At 43.1% G+C, this 21,405-nt stretch overlaps 1 protein-coding gene and 1 long non-coding RNA gene across 4 annotated transcripts; one reads left to right on the top strand and one right to left on the bottom strand.

Annotated features, from left to right (window-relative positions):
* Nucleotides 1-316: 316 nt before the first annotated feature.
* Cops8 (COP9 signalosome subunit 8) lies at nucleotides 317-20,309 on the bottom strand. Of its 3 annotated transcripts, XM_020180142.2 has the most exons (8): nucleotides 11,540-11,712; nucleotides 10,536-10,606; nucleotides 9,402-9,450; nucleotides 7,883-8,015; nucleotides 4,456-4,563; nucleotides 2,920-2,982; nucleotides 1,991-2,032; nucleotides 317-1,288 (listed from the first exon to the last, which is right to left on the bottom strand). In XM_020180142.2, exons 1-8 carry the CDS (start codon nucleotides 11,615-11,617, stop codon nucleotides 1,209-1,211), a joined length of 624 nt encoding a protein of 207 aa, XP_020035731.1. In that variant the 5' UTR covers nucleotides 11,618-11,712; the 3' UTR covers nucleotides 317-1,208. The 3 variants fall into 3 exon arrangements, with proteins under 3 accessions (XP_020035731.1, XP_073928166.1, XP_073928165.1); XM_074072065.1 differs by lacking the exons at nucleotides 4,456-4,563; nucleotides 7,883-8,015; nucleotides 9,402-9,450; nucleotides 10,536-10,606 and adding exons at nucleotides 18,663-18,707; nucleotides 19,259-20,309 and having other exon boundaries at nucleotides 11,540-11,904; XM_074072064.1 differs by lacking the exons at nucleotides 4,456-4,563; nucleotides 7,883-8,015; nucleotides 9,402-9,450; nucleotides 10,536-10,606 and adding an exon at nucleotides 18,663-20,309 and having other exon boundaries at nucleotides 11,540-11,904.
* LOC141422672 (uncharacterized) lies at nucleotides 11,898-21,192 on the top strand. The gene is made up of 2 exons (XR_012447430.1): nucleotides 11,898-12,053; nucleotides 12,907-21,192. It is a non-coding gene; the product is annotated as an uncharacterized lncRNA (long non-coding RNA).
* Nucleotides 21,193-21,405: the final 213 nt, after the last annotated feature.

Raw genomic sequence — 21,405 nt, 5'->3', positions numbered from 1 at the left:
TTCAAATCTGCTGGGTGGACTCCAATCTGCCATGGGTTTGACTTACATTTAATAGCCAGAGTTAAGAAACTGATACTACCCCTCTCCCTGTTGAGCCTCCAACTTCTTAAATCTCCATTTCCTCAACTGCAAAACAAGTTTTAAGAACATGACTTTCCTACTAGGATTAAATAAAATTGTAATTTAAGTTAGAAAGTGTACACAGAAAAACCAATACAGTATAATTTCTAGAAACTATCTTAGTGAAACAGTTGAAGAATTCAATGGCCCAAACAATGTATGCACATATGAATAAATGAATAAAGAAAAAAAAGAATTCAATTAAATATTTATTGAATAAATGCAGATGAATAAACTAAGGGGTGCTTGAACAAGATACAATAAACAACTTCAAATATTCAGAGGGCTGTCACAACAAGATGAAAGACTTGTTCAGCATTTCTTCAAAAGGCAGAACTTAAATCAAGGGACAAAGATAAGCAACTGACAGGCTGCGGGAGCACTGTACAAAGTGTGTCACCTCTCTTCTCTCAACAGCTTCTTTCCCCACAGGATGCATCCCACACTTAACTCTTCCCTTCTTCTGAAGGGACTATTAGAACTCAATGGAAGTAACACGTTCATGCCAAGCCCTCCACTGCCAGCAAGGGATGTACTCACTCTACTGGAAAGTCTAATGCTAACAAGTTGGTTTACTCAGGAAAGTCTACTTTTTTCAGCTATATTTCCATACTCTACATGAGTAGAGGTGAGGAGAAAAGAGAGCACATTCTCCAAAGAGGGTGATCATAATCCCAGCAGCTCAGGTACAGTCCCTGGGGGCCAGTCATCCTCAAACCCCAAGTACATCAAGCAACAGTGTGGATGGGAGTGGGTGCTGGGAATGGAGAAGACAGATGACACCCCTGTTTCCACATATGGAGGAGGGGAGCTTATTTTATGAGTCCCTTGGAAATATGAACTAACTGCATAATACTGATGGGCTCCAACCAAATTGTTAAATGGTACAAAACAAGAAACTGCTTCAACAACTATTCATAATGATGTCTAAGGACAAAAAATATATATCTCATATATGTATTTTATCACGTACTCAGTAAGGGATGCTGAGGTGCTCACTCCATCTAGTAAACTGAAAATAAAAACTTTACATTTCTGTATTTGTCAGTGTTCGTTCTGAAGGTGGATTTGGAACTCAGAATGATGAGTCAGTTTTCAAGGAAAGCCACATAGTCAGTCAGTCTGGCTAACTGCTGTTCATTGGGGATTGGTGGAACTGGGGCAGGCTCTGCATGTTAAGACAGAGAAACACACTTCAAGTTAGACATCAGTGTACAAAGTTTCAACCCTGTCACCCACCCTAATGATGCCTTTAATTTTAACAAGAACATAAATTTCCTAGATCTACCTAATTTTAGACAAAAAATCATGTCCCATAGGAGCCTGGACATTTTTGAAAGCAAGCCAAGAGAGCTGCACTTTTGTAAGCATGTTTTTCCCAAACTGGATGTAAACACATGCCTGGCATTATTGCTGTTACTCAACTATTCTGTGTGAAGATTCAAAACATTCTTAATGTACAACATCTCTTTCAGGAGGTCAGAGATCTTCTTGGAAAGGCCTCTACTCATGGGACATTTAATCTAAGGAATAATTACTAATGGGCCTGGTACAGGAGAATGTTACATTATCAGTGAACAAAACCAAACCAAACTAAACCCAGAAAACAAGACATCATCCTCAATAAGTTACCAGGCAGCCTGGGGATGCCCTCTCAATAAACAGAAGGAAGAATATAAGTGGCTCTGCTCTGTGGTCACCTTTCCAGGTAAAGTACAGGGAGCCCATTGTTTCCTACATGTAATTAGATGCATTAGTACAAATTTATAGTGGTTACTCTCCATGTTTCTTAGAGCTAAGAAAAATATGTACACATTACAAAAAAGAAATAAGAACACTGAAGCATTTTTAAATAAGCATACGAACATACCTGATAAGGGGATAAACCTGTTGAAGGAAACATCCAGGGCCCCTGCAACGAAACAAAAACCAAACAAAACAAGACAAAATTACAGCCTAATTAGTAGGTCACTGTCAATGCCTTTCAAAGAACATACCATTCTTAATGCATATGCATTTACAGCCATTTGGCTTTCAAACAGGGATAATGTTATGCTGCATTTTATGTCTTTACCACATTAGTCTTCCTTTACCATCCAGAATGGGTGGGACCATGCCCCATCACTGTGTGCCTTCACAGGCTGAGCAAAATGACATCTGTGTACTATTTCCTCTGTGTTCAACAATGTCTAAACAACAGGCTTTCAAAGTAGGTGATGGAAACTGGGGTTGATGCAGGAGGTTTATGGATATGGCATGAAGGCTGGCTCTAAAGGCCTGGCAGAAAAGGACACTCTGGTAAGCAGGAGGAACAGCAACTATGAGGCAGCAATGAGCATGGCTCACTTCAGAGAGCAAGATGGAGGGGCTGGGAATTGAGAAACAACAGGGACAGGCCACAAGAGCAGAGTCTGTGTGACTCAAGTACAGGACGAGGGAAGAGCTAAGTATTTAATTTTTTAAATGGCAGTAATTTAGACATTAAGGATATGTAGATAGAAATGGCTCTGTAGATGTAAGATTAATATTCAGCAAAAACATAAGTTGTACTAAGAACAATGGCATACAAGAGCCTTTTTACAAGGAATATGTCTTTAAAAATTAAGGTAAAACTAGGTGCCTTTAAGATCCTTCTACCCTAAGTGTCTACATTCTAGACCCAGACTTAACAGGTGAGTGAGTTAGTTCCACTGTTTCAGTAAAGTATTTTGAGTTACATTATTCAAATTCAAGGCCGGGAACCTAAAGCAGTCTTACCTGAGTTTGCTGCTTTAGGAAGGACTGAAGGGCTCCACTCACCTGGCTTCCTGGGCAGAACCATTCTTGTTGTGGAGTCGGCTTGCCATCCTTGTTCCAATATACCTAAAAGTGTGTATTTCACATATGGATGAAGAAATAACACAAACACCCAAAAAGGTCTACAACCTTTCCAGGACATAACTATGTAAGAGAGCAGACATGCTTAATTCGGCCTGCTACAAATAGGTTTACCAGCAAGGTATACCACAGAAATTACCTAAGCATCAAAGCTGCATTTTATTGTTAGGCTGCTATAATAACTAACAGATGGTTAGTTTTCCATAAGGTGTTAACCTAATCAATATTATTAAAACCACACAAAAGGAAAATGTGTAGGATGCCTTTTGTCATCATCATATTCCTAATATGATAGGTACTCACTCTTTTTGGCCTTTAGTCAAATGACAGAACTTTGTCATTGTCCCTTAAGAGTCTACACTGGTTGACAGAGGTAGTGAGGGCATATTTTTTGCTCCTCTTGCCTTTCTTTTTTAAAATTAGCATAGTAGTAGTTGACCAAGGGTACACTGTGATTTTTATAAAAGTGCCTACAATACAACTCAGATTCACCCCCTCCATCTTTCTTTTATACCCCCAACCCCAAAAGGTGCTCTTATAGGGACCAATTTATGTAACTATCCCAACTCTGTGAAGCAGGGCATACAGCCCTCATTTAGCAAGTATGGAAAATGAAGCTCAGACACAGAAGTAAGAACCAGGTCATGTGGCCAGCATGAGGGATGGGTGGGAGTAGGATTCAAACCCAGGCAGTCCAGTCCACTAAGAGTATGGGCTCTGGAGCACATCATCTATTGGACAACAAATTATAGACCAATTTTAAGAGAAGAGTCACGATGAATGTATGTTTACATGAGTAACAGATTTACTGTAAGAACAATGGGGCTGGAGGTGCAGTTCAGTGATAAAGCACGTGCTTAGCACATATGAAGCCCTGGGTTTAATCTCCAGCACCAAAACAAAGTGAGTAAAATAAACAGCATCACCCTGTCCTCTAAATATCTAAAACTGTGCTAGGTCCTGGACACTTAAAAAGTGGTGTTTCATGGAGCTTGTATTTTAGTTGGAGAACCAAAACTGTCAATCATCAGAAATCAATGGAACAAAGTGTATGTGATATTCTAAGATATGCGATGTACCTAAGAGTGAGCAGAAGGCACTTAAGAGTAAAGGAAGAAATGGTAGGGGAAAAAGGCCTGCAAAGGGATGTGCAGATTGGACTGCCTTTCCAAGTTGGCGTGAAATAAGGATTTCTGAATGTGGGCACTGAGGTCAATCAAAATGTATTTACTTAACCAACTGTGCAGACAGTCAGCTTTGCTTCTACAGAGCCACAGCTTTGTATTCCAAAGCCCCACTGGGGGTGGTATGCAAACATGTTTCATATCACCTTCCTAAAAAGCAACCACCACCTGATTTTCAAAACCACACCCATTTCTGAGGGTTCAGAGGACTATGAATCTGTAATTCACACCTCTATTTTGTTTCCCTTGTAAGTAAAAAGTAAGCTAAAAGCACCTTTCACGGCCTCTTCTACAGGGAGTCCAACAAAGGCTGCAAAATCATCAGCAACTATCGAGGTGTACGCCTGAGAGACCAGGGCGAAGGCACGTCTCCTTGTCGCATCTATCGTGGAAGTGGAGTGTTGGCAGGGAGGCACAAACACAGTCACATAACAGTATTGTTGTCATCTTATTTTTATAAGCAAGACCAGATCACCCAACATCTTCTCACTTACGGTCTAACCCTCCCAAAAGAAAAGGCTACTGCTTATGTCTGTGTATCTACAGTGAGGTATGTGCCTAATACATGCTTATCAATGGTACCACTAGGACCAAAATGGGGCATGACCCTAGTCTTAGGTTTTGTTTTCTCATGGTCCTTACAAATTGCTGACACTCAGCGACACTCCTCCATTTCATACTGAGCCTGATGGCCTCTCCAGCTCTCACTGAGCCAGTATTTGCTCTTCCTACCGTGTCTTTACACTCAGTTCCTTCCTTCTTTTTACTAGCCTCCAGGAGACTTTTAGAACACCTTAGAAATACAAAAATATTTCTATGAAGGCAATACACAGTCAATGGGAAAGAACCAAGGCAGCACTGGAAAAAGAACATGCATTTGTCTCCTTAGAAAAATAAAGTGTAAAGGCTGGTGGAGTGGCTCAAATATCAGAGCGCCTGGCCAACAAGTGTGAGGCCCTGGGTTCAATTCCTCAGTACCACCAAAAAAAAATTTTTTTTTAAAAATGTATACCATAAAGTTATATTCATTTGACAAGCCTACTATATTTTAAAAACAATTATTTAGTTCGTATAATTTAGGTCAGATTTTTAGAGTGGGGAAAGACAGCAGGAATAGAATGTGAACAGAAGAGAAACACAGCAGGGAGAAGCAGAAGCAGGTGACAAGTGCTCTTAGCAGCAGTTAGTGCTGCAGCATTAAAGCTGCTGTTTAACCGGACATGATGACTCTTACATCTACATTCTGACTAGTCACTGTGTGACCCTCAAGAGCTGTGCAGTCAGAAAAAGTCCCAACAAGGAAGATGGTGGGCTATAAACTGAGTTAGCACCTAACATCTGGGTTGCATTCTTGGTGAAAACTGGGGCTTATTCAGTTATTTGACAAATACTTATGTGCCTATCATCAACCAGGAACTGCTAATCAGTGAGCTGGTCAGTGTCCTGCCCTTTCTAATCTATTCTCCTCTTCTCAGCAGGGAAGGTTGGCCACTGATGCCTGTAGCACCTGAGCTCCCTGGCTTGGCAAACAGGTGATCCATTGGGAGGTCAGGGGCCAGAGCAAGGGTCAGGAAATTTATTTCCTCTGCCTCCTCCCTGCCTTGCTCCAAGAAGCTATGGATTTGTATCCCTAGCTCCTGTGGGCAGCCCTTTTACACAGCTCCAGTAATGCTAGTCCCTTATCCCACCCCTTCAGGTCTGGGATGAGAACAGCTGTAGACCCCTAGTTCCTGGGTACTTGGCCAGCCCCTGCTTGAAGTTTCCTGTGAAAATAGTTCTTTTACTAGCCTCACTTTAATTAAACCATGTTCAATTTTCTAGTAGGACTGTGACGACCAGGGAATGGGAAGGATCTAAGCAAGCAACTGCTGTGGTCTGGGAGTGGTTTGAGAGTGTCTCCCAAGGGTTCCTGTACTGGAAGCTTGGTACTCAGTGTAGTGATGTTGATGTAGTGGAACCTTTCAATGGTGGAGCCTAATGAAAGGTGGTTGGGTCACTGGGACACTACCCACTAACAGGATTAATGTTCTTGTGGGATCCCAGTTAGTTCCAAGAGAACGTTTGGCCCCTGAAAACCCCCTGGCTTCCTGTCCGACCATGTGATCTCTTCCACACATACTCCACACAACTGTGACGCCATCTACCAGGAGGCCCTCACAAGAGGTCAATGGGGCTGGCTGATCTTGGACTTTCAGCCTCCTAAAACTGTGAGCCAAATAAACCTATTTTTTTTACAAAGTATTCAGCCTCAGTCAGTTCCATGTAACAACAGAAAACTGTTCTTAATTAGCAAACAAGTTTATAATGTACTGACAATCAAAATATTAAACACTATAGTAATTCAAGTCTGTTTTGAATATCCTCAGCAGGCAGCATCTTATGGAGGAAAACATGGTACTGTTTATGAATCTGGGGATTTGTAAGTCTCAGCACATACTCTTATAAGTGGACAGAAGACTGTTTTAGAATATAAGTGTTTACCTTGAGGTCCCCCCCACCCCCCGCCGCCACTAACCCTCTAGTGAGTGACTAAACCAGAAGCCTGGCTCCAGAGTCCAAACTCTATATGGCCTTTTGGGGGGGTTCACTGGGCTGTTCCCAACTCTCTAATGGAGAATCCATGGTGAGAGGCGGCACTGGGAAGGAATAAACCATAGATGAAGGCACACAACAAAACACTTGAAGTCCTGACAATGAACTCACTGTTGGGCAACCAGTGTCCTCCCCACTGCAATCACTGGCCTGACCTCAATCCTCGGAGAGTCTATCACCACACTAACTTGCTGGGGCTTAGACCAAGAGATGAAGGGTAATTTCTGTTATGCCAATGATCAAACTGTCCCACTGTACCTGTGAGACTTCATTCTACTGTTCTCCCTTCCCACCTGCCTGCCCTACAATTCTGCTTATTTTCATCCACTGCTTCCTCATATACGTTGGTCTGTTTTATGCTGATAGAGTTTTACTCTTCCAAGGGAGTTAGGTATATTTTGAAAACAATCTTTGCCAACTGCTACCTTGTAAAGCTGATGTTCCTTACAACAGCAATGAGTACTTCCTAGTAGCGCAGGAAGGCCTACGGTGAAGGCAGGTGTTAGCTGAGAAGTGAAGTAACAGTAAGAAGAGTATAACAAAAAGAGATCACTATATGGATTTATAAAAGAGTGAGCCACAAAGTCTGGAAGCAAATTTTATGGAGTGGGGAATGGAGAGAGTCAGGAGATGAGATTTTATTGTGGGATCAGTGGTATGTCACACCAGGCCTGCAATCTTTCAAAGCAACTGAAAACACATCAGTAGCTAGCCACTGAACAGATGAGTTACAAAATTCATAAACTGGATATAACACCTATCAAAGGCCGAGGCTGACAAACTCCAAAGTACAGTCTCTATTTTCAAATACACAGATTTAACAAATCTTGACAACCTACATCATGGATTTTAAAGTACTGCCAGACTTCATTTTAATAGCAAGAAATCCTCTCACTGCTAAGAACAGTTTCAATCTAAACCAACAGAAAAAAAAGCCTTTAGCAACATGAGGAGCGTGACTAGAACAAGTCAAAATGAATTCTGAAAACCACTCCACACACCTAGCAGAAAATAGCTACTTTTCAAAACCATGTGGACTTCATTCAACATTGTAGCACTTTGAGAACAGATTCAGTCCAATGACATTTTTAATTACAAAGAAACACTACCTCTAAGTGCTTCCATGATTGGCTGGACCGTCTCAGACCACTGGTGGGCGTTGATGGTTGTATAGATCCCAGGGAAATCTCTCTGCCAGATTCTCTGTCCTACTGACCAAATTCCCCCAAGTTCAGAATTTGCCTGCAATAAATAGGATTGCTTTTGAAGGAATTCACTGTGCAATTTACCAATGACTGTACCTTAAAACAAAATACTACAACTGACATAAAATTTGTTTCATTACCACTGAAGACATAATTCAATATTTCTTTTAAAAGATGCAAGTACTTTTCTACTATTAAAAGGTTTTAAAATGCTGTGGACAGTAATGTAAAATACTTGTACATTTGACCCACATTTCTGTTACAACAGCAATGAGAAAGTAGTCCAAGATTATGTCAGAATTAAGCTGGGGACTAATTACCTTAAGCACTGTTGTTTTAAAAGATGTTGGCATTAAGCTAGGCAGGGTGGCACACACCTCTAATCCCAGCTACTTAGGAGGCAGAGACAGAGGATCTCAGTTTGAGGGAAGTCTGGGCAAAGAGTTAACAACCCATTTCAAAAACAAGCCAGGAGCTATGGTACATGCCTGTAATCCCAGCTACTCAGGAGGCAGAGGTAGGAAGATCATAGTTCAAGGCCAGTCTGAGCAAAGTTAGTGCATGAACCTATCTGAAAATCAAACTACAAGTGAGGCACAGCTCAAGTGGCAGAGCACTTGCCTAGTCTAGCAAAAACTAGACTAGGTTTTGCTAGGTGCCGGAGTTCAACTTCCAGCACCACAAAAAAAAAAAAAAAAGTCGCCATTTATTTTTCTCCCCCCCCCCCAATGCATGCACAAAGTATAAATGGACACAGTACATACGTACAGTTAGGACAAAAGTAATGGTCAACTGGTTCACCACAGATGGTCAATCTAAGATAGTACACGCTAGAGCTGAAGGGCAGTTTCTACTGACATTATTGAAATTTGTATAATTTAAAATCCCTTATTTAACCCAAGAGTCTGAGGAACATTCCAATCTTACTAAGCAGAATGTCAGAGAAAGAAGGGAAGTGTCACCTGAAAATAAAAATTGATTTCGTTCTGCTTTGTGAGAAACATTTCACAGGTCATTTATCTAATTCATCTAAAATAAGAAGTCTCATTAGCAAACTAATCATAAATAAACCAGCTTCAAAGTAAGTGCCATTACTTGAAGACGTACGAGTCAGCTCCAAACTGCCCCTACCTCAGCCACTGCCCCATCCTCCTGAACCTATGCTGCTGGCTGTCAGCTAATCAAACCACACTTATGAGACCGGCCTCAAGAAATCATATCCTAGTTGCTGAACGCAGGTTTCTGTACCATTCCGTGGAAATTAAAATCTCTGATTAGAGGAATATGAAGATTTTTAACTTCAATGCTAACTTAACAACTCTTTCTGTGACTCTTTCTGGGAAAGAAAACAGGAACTTATAAAAGGTTACCATTTAAGTGTCACTACTATATTGAAGCACAGAATGTGATGAAAGACACTTACAGATTTTATAGCAGGTGGTATCCTTTTCCAAAGATATCTTGCATTATTCCTAATTTACACAAAGAACCATCAGTATTTAAAAAATCATCTTAATAAATACTTAAAATTACTAAGTCCCAACGCAAGCATTCAGATGTACACTTTACGCAATACAGAATAAAATTTAGTTTTATATAAATTTTCTCTGGGGAAGAAAGAGTGGTTTGACAGATAAAAAGACAAAATATTTTTATCAAAGTACCATTTTGCCATTTGTACAGAATGATCAGTAAAACTAGTGATCCAGACCTTAGATTAAGATAATTAAAAACACATACTTATATAGAATGGCCACAACTCACTCAGATACAAAAGTGAACAAGTTCATGAACCTAAAAGCCTGTAATATTCTCTAACAGGAAGTATGGTGTGCAATGCTTTTCTCATTATGATCCTTTCTCCCAGTAGGTACAGAGCCTCTAAAATCTAAGGCAGGAGTTTTTAAGGGGCTGAAACAAATATAAGATAGTGGGATTACAAATAGTGAAACAAATAACTGATATGACACCTGAAATGAAAATCTCGGTTTAAGTCTTTAAAAGGGCATCAAAAAGGGTTTGGGAGAATTTAAAACAAAATTTTATCAGGATTTGCTGATGGTTTGCAGAACTACAGGAGGACTTCCATTCTTTAGTGATTTTCCTAAGGAACATGAGCAAAAAAAATTTTTTTTTAAAAGAACTTCGAAGGAATCTCATACATGTTGGTAATGAATTCCTCTTGGCTTTCTCAATCCTCCCTTTTTGCTTCTTTTGGTCTACTGGTTACATTTAAAATTAAGTAAACAGATCATACTGAAATTTTTTAAAGACAAAAGCGGAAAAGGCGGATGGTTACTGAGGCTACTTTCTTGTGACAAAGTGAAATGTATTTCGAAGGTACAGGTAAAACAAATGTATTTCCAAATAAGAACCTAATCATCATAACTCGTTACAACAGAATTCAGAACTCATCCAACAGAAAATAGGCAAGTAGATATAAGAACAAAAGATAGAGCTCATCGTGCCTATGTTTAATGGTCTGTGTCGATGCCGAGTAATTTCTGCATAACCTCGAGGACTATGCTGCTCTTAACTTTTGGCAAAAGGTACTTACATGTCATTATGGAGCAAATACAAGGCTAGAAGCTGACCGTACACTGGGGGGGTAGCAATTCCTCCAGGGGCCTGGAAGGCCAAAAATAAGAGAAAAATCTCATTTACTCTTGCAAAACAATACTTTACTACATCTAACTTAAAAAGCAAGCCCACTGTATAGTACTACTATGATGAAGAAACAGCTTAGAGAAATACCAAGCACTAAAATCAAGCAGTGGGTTTGGACCTCTCATCACATGTGATTCTATCTCCCTTTGGGCCTCGATTCCTTTACGTATACAAAAATAGAAACGCGGAGTTCCTTTGCCAGTTTTCAGACTTTTAATTCAGGTAGCTTTACTATTATAGGAAACAAATACTTTCCAACAGATCCCTACAGCATTATGATTCTGCCCATTAAAGCAAATAAATACGGTATCTATGTAAGAAACAGAAAAACACCACAGCTGAGTTCCAAAGACACTTCTCTCATTTTATCTTAATTCATGAAATGTTTTTCTAAGCGTGTACAGCGAGCTGCTGTTTCTAGCTGTTGTCTCCTTTAACTTTTTACACTAACGCTATGCTTAAGCAACTTTCTAAGAGAAAACAGTTACACAACACCCCCTTCACCTGACTCATCAGACAACGTGGCAAGCTTCCTTGCGTACAACTTCACGAGACTAAGAGGGACTTTTCGGGTTTAAAAAAGCCGGGAGCGGTTTCTTTCTTGTCCTGTGTGATCTGGCATCGGGGGTGTCTACCTGCGCGACGGTGCCGCCCCCAAAACAACCAGGGAAGACAACGAGTCCAATCAGGACGTACAGTTGGGGGTTATAGCAGATAACAAGGTGCCTACGACTTCGGGGAGACCCGGCCGGGATCCGTCAGGTCGGACATCCAGCTCCCGCTCCCGCACCCGCCCAGCGCGCGCTGCAGCCGGCAGGCCCGGGTCCCGTTACCCTGGAAACCGACGCAGCGCCGGCGCCCCGAAGTTTCTCCCAGCGCGACGCAAACGGCTACCTCGAGCTCCTGGTTCTCGCACTGATCCAGCAACTTTTTGAAACTGAAGGCACTTTCCGCCATCACCGCCACTGGCATCTTCCCGGCCAGTCTCGCTGCCGCACCTTCCCGACAGCCGGACCCCAAAGTGTCCCTCGGAGCGTCGCGCCTGCGATGACGTACAAGGCTGTCGTATCTCTCTCCCCCCCGCCAGCGCCCATGCGCAGGCGCACTGTCGCTGCCGGCGCGTCATCAGGCGTCGCCGCGATCGGGAGGGAGCGCGGGCGCTCTGGCCCGCAGGCTCGGTGCTCTGGAGGGCCGGCCGGCCTTGCTGGAAGCCGCTTCTGGAGCGCGTGGCCCAAGGGGTTCTAGTGCGTAGTTTCGCGCTGGTAAGAGGACACACAGGTCACAGGAAAATAGTAACAGTAACACATTTTCAATGAAAGTTGCAGTGGAAGACGCCTTTTTTGAATCTCCATTAACACCCACTGTGCTTGGCCATATCTAGGGCTCTGTGCAATGCTCTCTGCACATGGTAGGTGACCCAAGAAATGGTCATGAGTTCCAAACTTGTATATTCGCCTGCCAGTTTGCGTCTCTAGCCTGAGGCCTACTGCAAATGAAAACGGGAAAACTCCAAACCTCTTTTTACTTTTGATGGCTGTGGGGTTTGAACTTAGGGCCTTGCACTTGCTAAGCAAGCATTGTAAATCACTTGAGCCACGCCTCCAGCCCCCCAAGACTAACTTTTGTCTCTGCGCTCCCCTCCCACCTGCCTCGTGGACGGTCGTACCCATCTCAGTAGACAGCAGCCGTCCTGCCACCCTGAGCTGGCCTCTCCCACACCTCACACTGCTGCACAGTTGACTACAAATCTTTAGGGCTCTGGAGCAAACTTAAAACACAAGGCTCCTTGTTCAGAAAAAGAGTAAACTTGTGGTTAAAGGCCACAAAGCATAGAGCCTTTTTTTCCTTCTCAGTTCTCTCCTAAGCTTTTATACTGTTCTTTAATTGCTCTTTTAATATCATCCTAAATAAAAGTTAAAATTTTGGACTATTACAGGTGAATTTTACAGGTCATCTTTATATCGTACAATGCCAGTTTCAAATACAAATGCAGGTGCATTTAACTTATGTGGAATCACAGAAATTATACAATTCCCTATATTGTAGCTGGCACATGCATATGTATTTTGTTTTTATCAGAACCATGGAGATGTTGCACAAAAATGAATGTGGCTGTTCTTATTGCTCTTCTTCACATGCACATGTTTTACTCCCACTCTTGACTTTTGACTTAAGATGAGTAAGGATAGGTATAAAGTGAAATGTGTAATAAGAACGGAGATATAGACCACTAGAATTGAAATATGCCCTTGCATTTACAGTCAGTTGATTTCCACCAGGATATCAAGACCCTTCAGTGGGGGAAACAACCGTCTTTTCAACAAGTGGTGCTGGAACAACTGGATATTCACATGCAAAAGAGTGACGCTGGATTCTACCTCACACTGTGTATGAAAGTCAACTCGAAACAGATCAAATGCAAGAGGTAAATCTATAATGTTCTTAGAAGGAAACATAGAGTAAAATTTCATTACCAGAGATCAGGTACTGATTTCTTAGATATGACCAGAAGAAGCACAAAAGAATGAAAGAAAAAGTAGATAAATTGGACATCATCAAAATGAAAAACTTGTTCTTCAACAATCACAAGGAAGTGAAAAGGCCACCAGAGAATGGGAGAAAAGACAAGAAACCTGTATTTAGAATGTACGATAACTAAAATTAAAAAACAAAAGGTAAACAATTAAAAGTAGGTTAAGGATTTGATTAGAAATTTCTTCAAAGGAGACACACAAATATGTCTAATTTAAAGTCCATGAAAAGTGGCTTGACACCATTAGTCCTCAGGCATGTGCAAATCAAGCACAGTGACTTACCACTTCACACTCACTAGGGCATTTATAATTTAAACGACAGTAACAAGTGTTGGTGAGAATGTGGAGAAATTGGAACCCATCCACACTTTGGAAAACAGCCCAGCAGTTCCTCAAACGATTAAATAGACTTGCCACATGAGGCAGCAACTCCATCCCTAGGTACACACTCAGGAGAAATGAGAACATACACTCACATGCTTATCTATAGATGACTATTTACAATAGCAAAAAAGGGCAAAGAATCCAGGTATCTGCCAACTGATGAATAACAGTTGTGGTACATCTGGGCACGCGGACTTGGTGTTGTGTGTCCTGACGAGGTTCTTACAATGAAGGAAGCAGTAGCTAAATTGGCACAGCAGCATACAGGACCGAAGCTTACCCCCTGAAAACAGCCTAACTGCCTAATAGGTGGATGGTTAAATGTGTCATGGCCAGTCAACTGGAGAGCACATTTTGAAGTAACTCCCTCCACAACTATAATGCCTGTATAGAAATAGTTCTTCTGAAACAACTGTGAGGGAAAATATACAAAGTAATATTGCATCTGCCTCTTGGTTTTTACCATGTTCCAGGCTAGATTTAAGGGATAAGTGTTGGAAGGGAACCTAGAAGTGACAACCATGGTAAGATTCAAGGGATGGATTATGCTGAAAAAAATTTCTTTGTGTAGGTCAAATGCTGTGCTCTGAGAAGAGTGATCCGTGACTCGGATAGTCTGGAGAAGAAATGTAGAGTCCAGAGGGTTTTGGCATGGTTTATTATCTGCAGTACCATAGCCCACACTACTCTGTGCTGTGGTTTTTATACAGATAGAGACAAGAGTGTCATTTTGCCAACTTATGGCACATGTGAACTCAGCCATAGTTACATAACTAGCTGTCCTTGAGTGGTTACCTAGCAACAGAGCCACTATCTCTAGATCTCCTTAGTGAACCTGGTGTGACCATCAGCCTAAGCATACCATTTTCCCTACACTCTTAAAAAATTCTTTCAATATTCTAAAATGAATGATAATCCCCCGCCCCCGCAAGCCTTGTGCAGTTCTAACAGTTCAAGCTTTAAAAATAGGGCACTTCTCTTTCTTTCTTCTCCTGTTTACTAATGCTTGTGTTCACAGTGAATAATAAAAGAGAACAGTTTGCACAGCTTCAGAAAGGCCCTGGAGCTAAGGGCATATAAATGTTAGGGAAAGTTGGGTGAAATAAAGGGAAATTATAGCAGAGGTAGACGTGAAGGGATGGTAGAACGTGGAAGGAGAACAGTTGTGTGAGGGAGCTGAGTAGTCTGCAAGGGCAGGTGGGCTTCTAGGGCAAGGACATGGTTGGAAGCCCCTCTCACGCTCCTCCTTGATTTCCTTAGTAAGGAGGCTCCTAGGATGCTGGTTAGCATGCATGGAAGACAGAACAGCTCAATAGGTTTTTCATTTAATTGTTCAAGCTCCATAGAACTTGTTGTATTGTGAGCACTTAATGTATTATGTGCTCAATAAATGCCCACTTAACATGCTTTTATTCACTCACTGGAGTGGACTTTGCCTTTTCTTCTCTCACTATGTCCATCCACCTGGCTCCATGGCCTCTTGCTTTCTGGACTCCAGCTGCCGGAGGTCCAGTCTCAGTGCCAAGGCAGTTCTGATGATAAGGATCCTTCTCGAGACAGAAAGGTGTCGGACACAGCTTTCCCCTCCCCATCTAGATGGATTTGGCTCACTGTCTTCTCCCAACCTCAGCTCATGCCCAACCAGAATTGCTGTCATCTTTGGTGTCTTCAGGGGGTCTGTGGCAGGATAGCCATGCTGATGGCCCCCAGAGCTCCCCTTTGCTCCCATTTTCATGTGCCCTCCCCAATATGCTGTTTCTGCCCTGTAGTGCTCCCTCGTTTGTACTGGTGATGTCTGTCCTCCTCACTTGTCCAGGCCTACAGCAGTGCCCAGAATTTTTATCTGTTCACAACGGGCAGATGCTCTGGCATTTTGTCTAATTTACTTGAATTTTCTCCCCCTGCATCCAGTCATTTGGCCATACCCACCCTGCCTTGGGACAGGGTTTTGTACATAGACACAGCTCTCTTGGAACCAGAAAGGGAAACTCACAGCCTGGATCCTGCTACTACTGCCTCAGAGGCCAGCATGGCAGACATTACTAATCAATCCCAGCTTCCCCTCCCATGGAGTCTGAGAAGAACCTCAGAAACCCCTCCATAGAGAGCTAAAGATGGCTCCCCGCCGAAGGATTGGCGTGTTGTGCCAGGTGAAACCTGTTGGCATCCCTGTGCAAAAATGAAAGTTTCTGCTAAACTGTTTGCTGTGGAATTCTCACAGTCATCTTGTCCCGGGTGCTTGGTGAAGGATCCCAGTTCTTCTTAAGCATTTCTAGAGGAAGAATTGGCTTCGCTACCGCAACAGTTCCCTCCCAGTTCCCCCTCTCTTCTGCCTTCTGTTTACTCTGGGCTCTCCAAGTCCCAGCACACCTTGTATCTGAGTCCTCTGTGCCACAGTGACCCTCAAGCCCTCTCTGGGCCTTATACCAATAGCATGCACTTGTAATGACTTGGCTTTTTTGTTTTTATGCTTCCTTAGCTCTGAGTGTCTGTGTATCCTTGCATCAGTGTCACCAGTCACCTCAGGGGAATAGGAGCTTTCTGCTGGCTGACTTTGTCCACAGTGCTCAGCCCAGGTCACTTGCAAATAGCAGGTAATCAATAAACTTGTTCAAAATGATGACTTATACTTCCATAGCAACAAACTAGAGTGAGGAGTTGCTAAATAGAAAGTTGGTATTCAGTAAGAAAAGAAATGTAGCCCAAGGTGGGGAATCCTAGCACTGCTTGCCCAACCTTGAAAAGCCCATTCACCCCCCTCTCCTAGTCTACTTCTGCACCTGCAGAGCTCAGAGCAGGGCTGGGTGCCTTGCCAGCCTGCTGTGAGCATTGAATTAGATTAGTCCTGCCCCGTTCTGGGCAAGTAAATATTACATGAAAACAATCAGGTGAATGCTAGGTTGGGCTGTCCCATAACCTTATTCGCACAGGGCTTTAAGACATGTCTTTTTATCCCCCTGATAGTGGGAAACAGGCATTATAACAGGCATCCAGGGGAATGCAGTCCTGGGGGAGCAATTCACAGTTTTCTCCATGTAACAGGTTACTTAACGGCTTTTGCTGTGGAGCACTGTCTCCTTACTTGGGCCCATGAATTAACTAAAAGCAGGAGAAAAGCCTGGCATCCCTGCCTCCATTATTGTTTCTGTCTTTGCTCTGAGCTATTCACCTTGTCCAGGAAAGACAAGACTGATTGATGACAAGGCGATGAGGACAGACCTCCTGCCAGGCATCAGTGACTTGCTTATCTTGACCAGATTGTTCCCCTCAAGTGAAGAGGGCGATAACCTCTCTGGAACCCTTCCCAGAGCCAGGACTGAGATAGTGATCACCCAGACCCCTGTGACTGGCACTGTTCAGATGTGAGTACCTATTGCCCCCGACCCAAACTCTTTAAACCTACAGCTCCTGTTCGTATTCTAAAGAGTTGCAGTACTGCCCTTCCTCTTCCCATGGTGTGCCTGTGTGGCCTTATAAACTTCCTGCCTGTCCTTCACCATTACTCATCCCTTTACTTGCCATGTTGAGGAGAGTGGCTGGGCCAGACATGTGGAACCCCTAGAGTTGTGTTGGGGCCTAAATCTTCCTTTCATTCCCTCCAAAGAGGGGATCAGTCAAACAAGGGTCCTGGGCAGCTAGGGATCTTAGTGCAATTCCTCATTGTCCCACCAGAGGGCAGTGCATCACCATGTAGGAGCTTTAACTTCCATTCTAACAGAAAAGGCCTCAGTGAAGCATAATTTTTCATCCTCTATTTTTCAGCTTAAGGCAGTTAACTCCTTTTCCTGACTATTCAAGTGGAAATCAGGGACGTCGTTTCTTGCCATGGGCTGTATTTGTTTCTCCTTCTGGGAAGGGTTCCAGAGAAGCCTGGGGTTCCTCAGGCTTGCAGCCTTCTGTTGGCCCATCCTACCTCGGATGGTCTGAGTGGACTGAACATTCTGTAGTAAGGTTGGAGTAGAGGTAGGTGAGTGGAACCCACGTGAGAACCATATGGGGTTTCTGGGAGAGAAGGGGAAGGGGCTAGGAAGCTTCTTTTCGGGTGTCCCTAGGTGTCTGCAGGTAGTGGGATTCTCCAGGGAAGAGCCCAGTCCTGTCCTCCAGGAACCCCAGTCCAAGGCAGAAACTTTTAGTCTATCATGACATTTCACAGCTTTCATGAACTTCTCAAGAGTGTGTGCGCCCCGGGGCATTGAGTTCCTGGCTGACGAGAGCAGCACGAGCCGGGTGAAGGCTGTGAAATCTCAGTGCTGCATGTCCAGAGAGTGTTTGTTTGATAAACTTGAGGGAGGCTTAAAAACTGGATTTATCTGTGTTCCAACAAGCATTTACTAGCTACCTCACTGGCATCATGTCCAGGAATCCTCAGAACCATCAAATGAAGAGCCAAGGCTCAGAGATGTTAGATAACTATCTCGAAGTTACACAGCTAGTAAGTGTCAGGGATCTGAACTCATGGCTGTCTGACTCCAAGGCCCATGTTCTCAGTAGCATTGCACAGAGATTGAGGGGCCCCACCTCACTGCTGAGTGTTCACTCCACCTACATCCAAAATCCGGGGGGGTGAGCATCAGAGGCAGCCTGAATACTTTATGCTTAGGACACAGCTAAACTTCTGAAGCTGTGTTGTGAGTCCCTGTCCTTCTGGGTGCTTCTTTCAATTCCAAACTGCCACATACCTAGGGTCCACTCTGCCCTCTTTCCAAGACCTGTTCATTCCCACCCTATCAGCTCTTTTCTCTCCAGGAGCCATTCCCTTTAAGCATCTACTGTGTGCAGGGTAGTAGTCCCCATCCTAGAGTCACCCCATTTCTTTGAGGACTTCCTCTAGTTCTCTGTGCTTTTGAAAATTCATCAGTCTATTTCTATACCAGTGATGATCCTAACACTTAGCAGATAACTATAACAGACATGTTATAGTTCAGGAAATCTGGTCTTGCACAGTTCTCTCAGGATCACTCAGAAGGCTGCAGTTATAGCACTGGCTGAGCTGTGGTCTTATCTTATGACTCAACTGGGGAAGGATCCCCTTCTAAGATCACTTCCATTCACCTCCTTACAGCTATTGAGTAGGGAGTTGGCCTCCCTCGGGTCCTCACCATAGTCTGTCCAGAGAGCAGGTCATGGCACGTCAGCAGGCTGCCCTTGAAGTGAGCAAGTGAAAGAGTAAGGTTAAGCACTGGGGAAGGAAGACAGAGTCTTTCTGTCACTGAATACTGGAGGTGACACCTGCCATTTTTGCTGCTTCGTGTTTAGAAGCGGGTAATTTGATCCAGTCCACACTAAATGGAAGAGGTATGAGAACCAGATGTGTACGAATCTTTGTTGGGTCTGGGTCTGGTCTCCTGGGCAGAGTTCTGTAAGTGCATATAACTACTTTGTAGACCCATAAAACTAAAGAGATGGTTCCTGTCCACCTCCTCCCACACCAACAGATAGTACAGGGGCTCACAAAGGGGGAGATAGCAAGCACAGAGCAGCTACTGGTCTGCAGCAACTCTGATATTTGGTGGGCAATCCTTAGAAGTTGGAAGCAGATTTCAATGCCTTCTGGCTCTGCTCTCTGGGCTTCTGGTCCTGAGTCATCCTTCCTTTATTCACAAAAGGTTGGATATGTTTCTACCCAAATTGTTCCGTCTGTCCTGACAGCCCATCTGTGGGGAACTGCTCCCTACCTTTTGTATTTTCTCCATACCTTTTGGTCCAAGTGTTTCTGCTGGCGTGCTTGGGGGAAGGGCACACAGCAGATCTCAGCTGGTGTGGTAATTAAGCTGGAACATCTCTAGACTGTTGACTTAGTCTTCTGTGTGTCTTTAAATATTTCATAATACAGATTTAAAAAACAAAATAGTTCCAAAGAAAGTACATACTGCCCAACTGGACAGATCAATGGAGTAGAAGGTCCAGAAATAATTCAAGTTCATACAGAGACTCATATGTACGACAGGTGACATTTCAAATGTTGGCAAATAAACAGCACGGAGATAGATAACTACAACTATAAATTCCTCATGAATTAGAAATATAAAAATAAAGTCATACAGGTACTAGAAGGCAACATGATCTAATTTTTCTGTGGGGAAAAGCAATTTCATTATGACTCAAAAATCCAGATGCCAGGAAAGAAAAAAAAAATAAAATTGGACATAAAAAAGGGAAAGAAACCTATAATACCCCCAAATACCATAAGCTTCAGGGATCTTTTTCCTTAGAGAACAGTTGCAATTTATATCAGAGACATCAGGCTAATTTCGTTAATATATAAAGAATTCTTAAAGCTCCCGGAAGGACAGGTGAAGATGGCCATGTTGGCATTAGTGTGGCTTTTTAAATCTCTCTAAATTCCTTCACTAGAATAGACAGAGCTATAAGAGATTCAGAAATCCACAGACATTAACAATGAAACTAGGTCACAGTCATTGTCAGGAACTTCAAAATATAAGCAGACGGGAGCAAACCAGAAATGGCCCCATGACATGTGTGTTCATGAGTCTGTGCAGAGGGAAGGCGCAGAGCATCTGACCGGCCCCAGAAGGGGAGGACCAGAGAGAGCCAACAGGTTTACCCATGAAGCACAGAAGGAGGAGATGAACACAGTGGCTGAGGAGGGGGCCTGGCAGCTTCAGCAGCAGGTTGCAGTGGTCCTGGTCAAGCTGGGGACTTGCATTGCCCAGACTCTGTTGATGTGCACAGTTCCTCACCAGGGCCTTTCTCCAGGATGGGACCCCACAGCCGGCAGAAACTTCTGGAACAGAGGAAACAGTTTGCAAAACAAGTTGAGAAACAGCAAGGACAAGGTCCAGGAGCAGCTGGGGCAGGGGACGTTGCCAGGACATTTCTGGAGCCAAGCTGCCAAAATTTCAAAAACACTTCCCAGAAATACACAGCAGAGAGAGTTCTGCAGAGTAAGAAGGCTGCTGTGAGCCAGGATTCCTTCTGAATTGTCAGGAAAGCTGCCTCCTATAGACATGGGTAACAGACAAAGGTTTACGGCAAATTCCACGTGAGTTCAATGTGAAACAGAGAAAAGACCAAAAGAGAAAAATGGGCAAAGACCTGAACAGACCACCCCAAAGTGAACAAACAGACACATAAAAAAAAATGTTCAACTTTATGTATATTGAAAAATAGAAGATCAAGACTCCATAATGCTTGACTGACGATATTCAGTTAAAAAAGGTTCATATTGCTGTGGCTCCGGGAGCTAGGTAACTCCCTTACACTGCAACATGGTGCAACTCCATGGGGGAGGGGCTTTATACCCAATAATGGCCCGGCTTGCACATTTACTGTATTAGGTTGAAGAGTGTTTCCCCAAACTCAGGTTCTCCCGGAACCTGTGAAGGTGAACTCATTGGGAAATAGACTCTTTGCAGATGGAAACGAGTAAAGATGAGGTCACACTGGATTAGAGTGGGTCCTAAATCCAACATAACTGCTGCCTTTATAAGAAAAAAAGAGGCACGGAGACACAAGGAGAAGGTCATGCACAAAGAGGCAGAAGTTGGAGTGATGTATCCATAAGCCAAGGAATGAAGAGGCAAGGAAGGCCCAGATGGCCCTGCTGCTGACTTGGTTTTCAAATTCCAGCCTTCAGAACTGTGGCAGAATAAATTCCTTTTGTTTTAACCATAGTTTGTGCTGCTTTGTTACAACAGTCCTAGGCAACAAATACATTTACCCTTTGGCCCAAGAACTTCTAAAAAATTTATTTGCCCAATCTTACTCATTTGGACATTATGCCTAATTGAAAACAGTCTAAAATATGGAGACATAGATTACTGATTGGCTGAACCGTGGTGCATTGTCAGTGGAATGCTGTATAGCTCTAGAAAGGAATGG

Source organism: Castor canadensis, chromosome 4 (genome assembly GCF_047511655.1).
Source record: "Castor canadensis chromosome 4, mCasCan1.hap1v2, whole genome shotgun sequence".
Classification (NCBI taxonomy): Eukaryota; Metazoa; Chordata; class Mammalia; order Rodentia; family Castoridae; genus Castor; species Castor canadensis.
The sequence above is the reverse complement of the archived record's forward strand: the minus strand, read 5'-3'. Positions and strand labels throughout refer to the sequence as shown.

Excerpts from the sequence above, each read along its gene's own strand:
- Cops8 (XM_020180142.2), bottom strand. The coding sequence starts at position 11,617 with ATGCCAGTGGCGGTGATGGCGGAAAGTGCCTTCAGTTTCAAAAAGTTG. Across the intron at positions 10,607-11,539 it reads GCGAGAACCAGGAGCTCGAG|GCCCCTGGAGGAATTGCTAC; the intron begins GTAGCCGTTTGC and ends TTGGCCTTCCAG. Across the intron at positions 2,033-2,919 it reads GGTTCTGCCCAGGAAGCCAG|GGGCCCTGGATGTTTCCTTC; the intron begins GTGAGTGGAGCC and ends GTTTCGTTGCAG.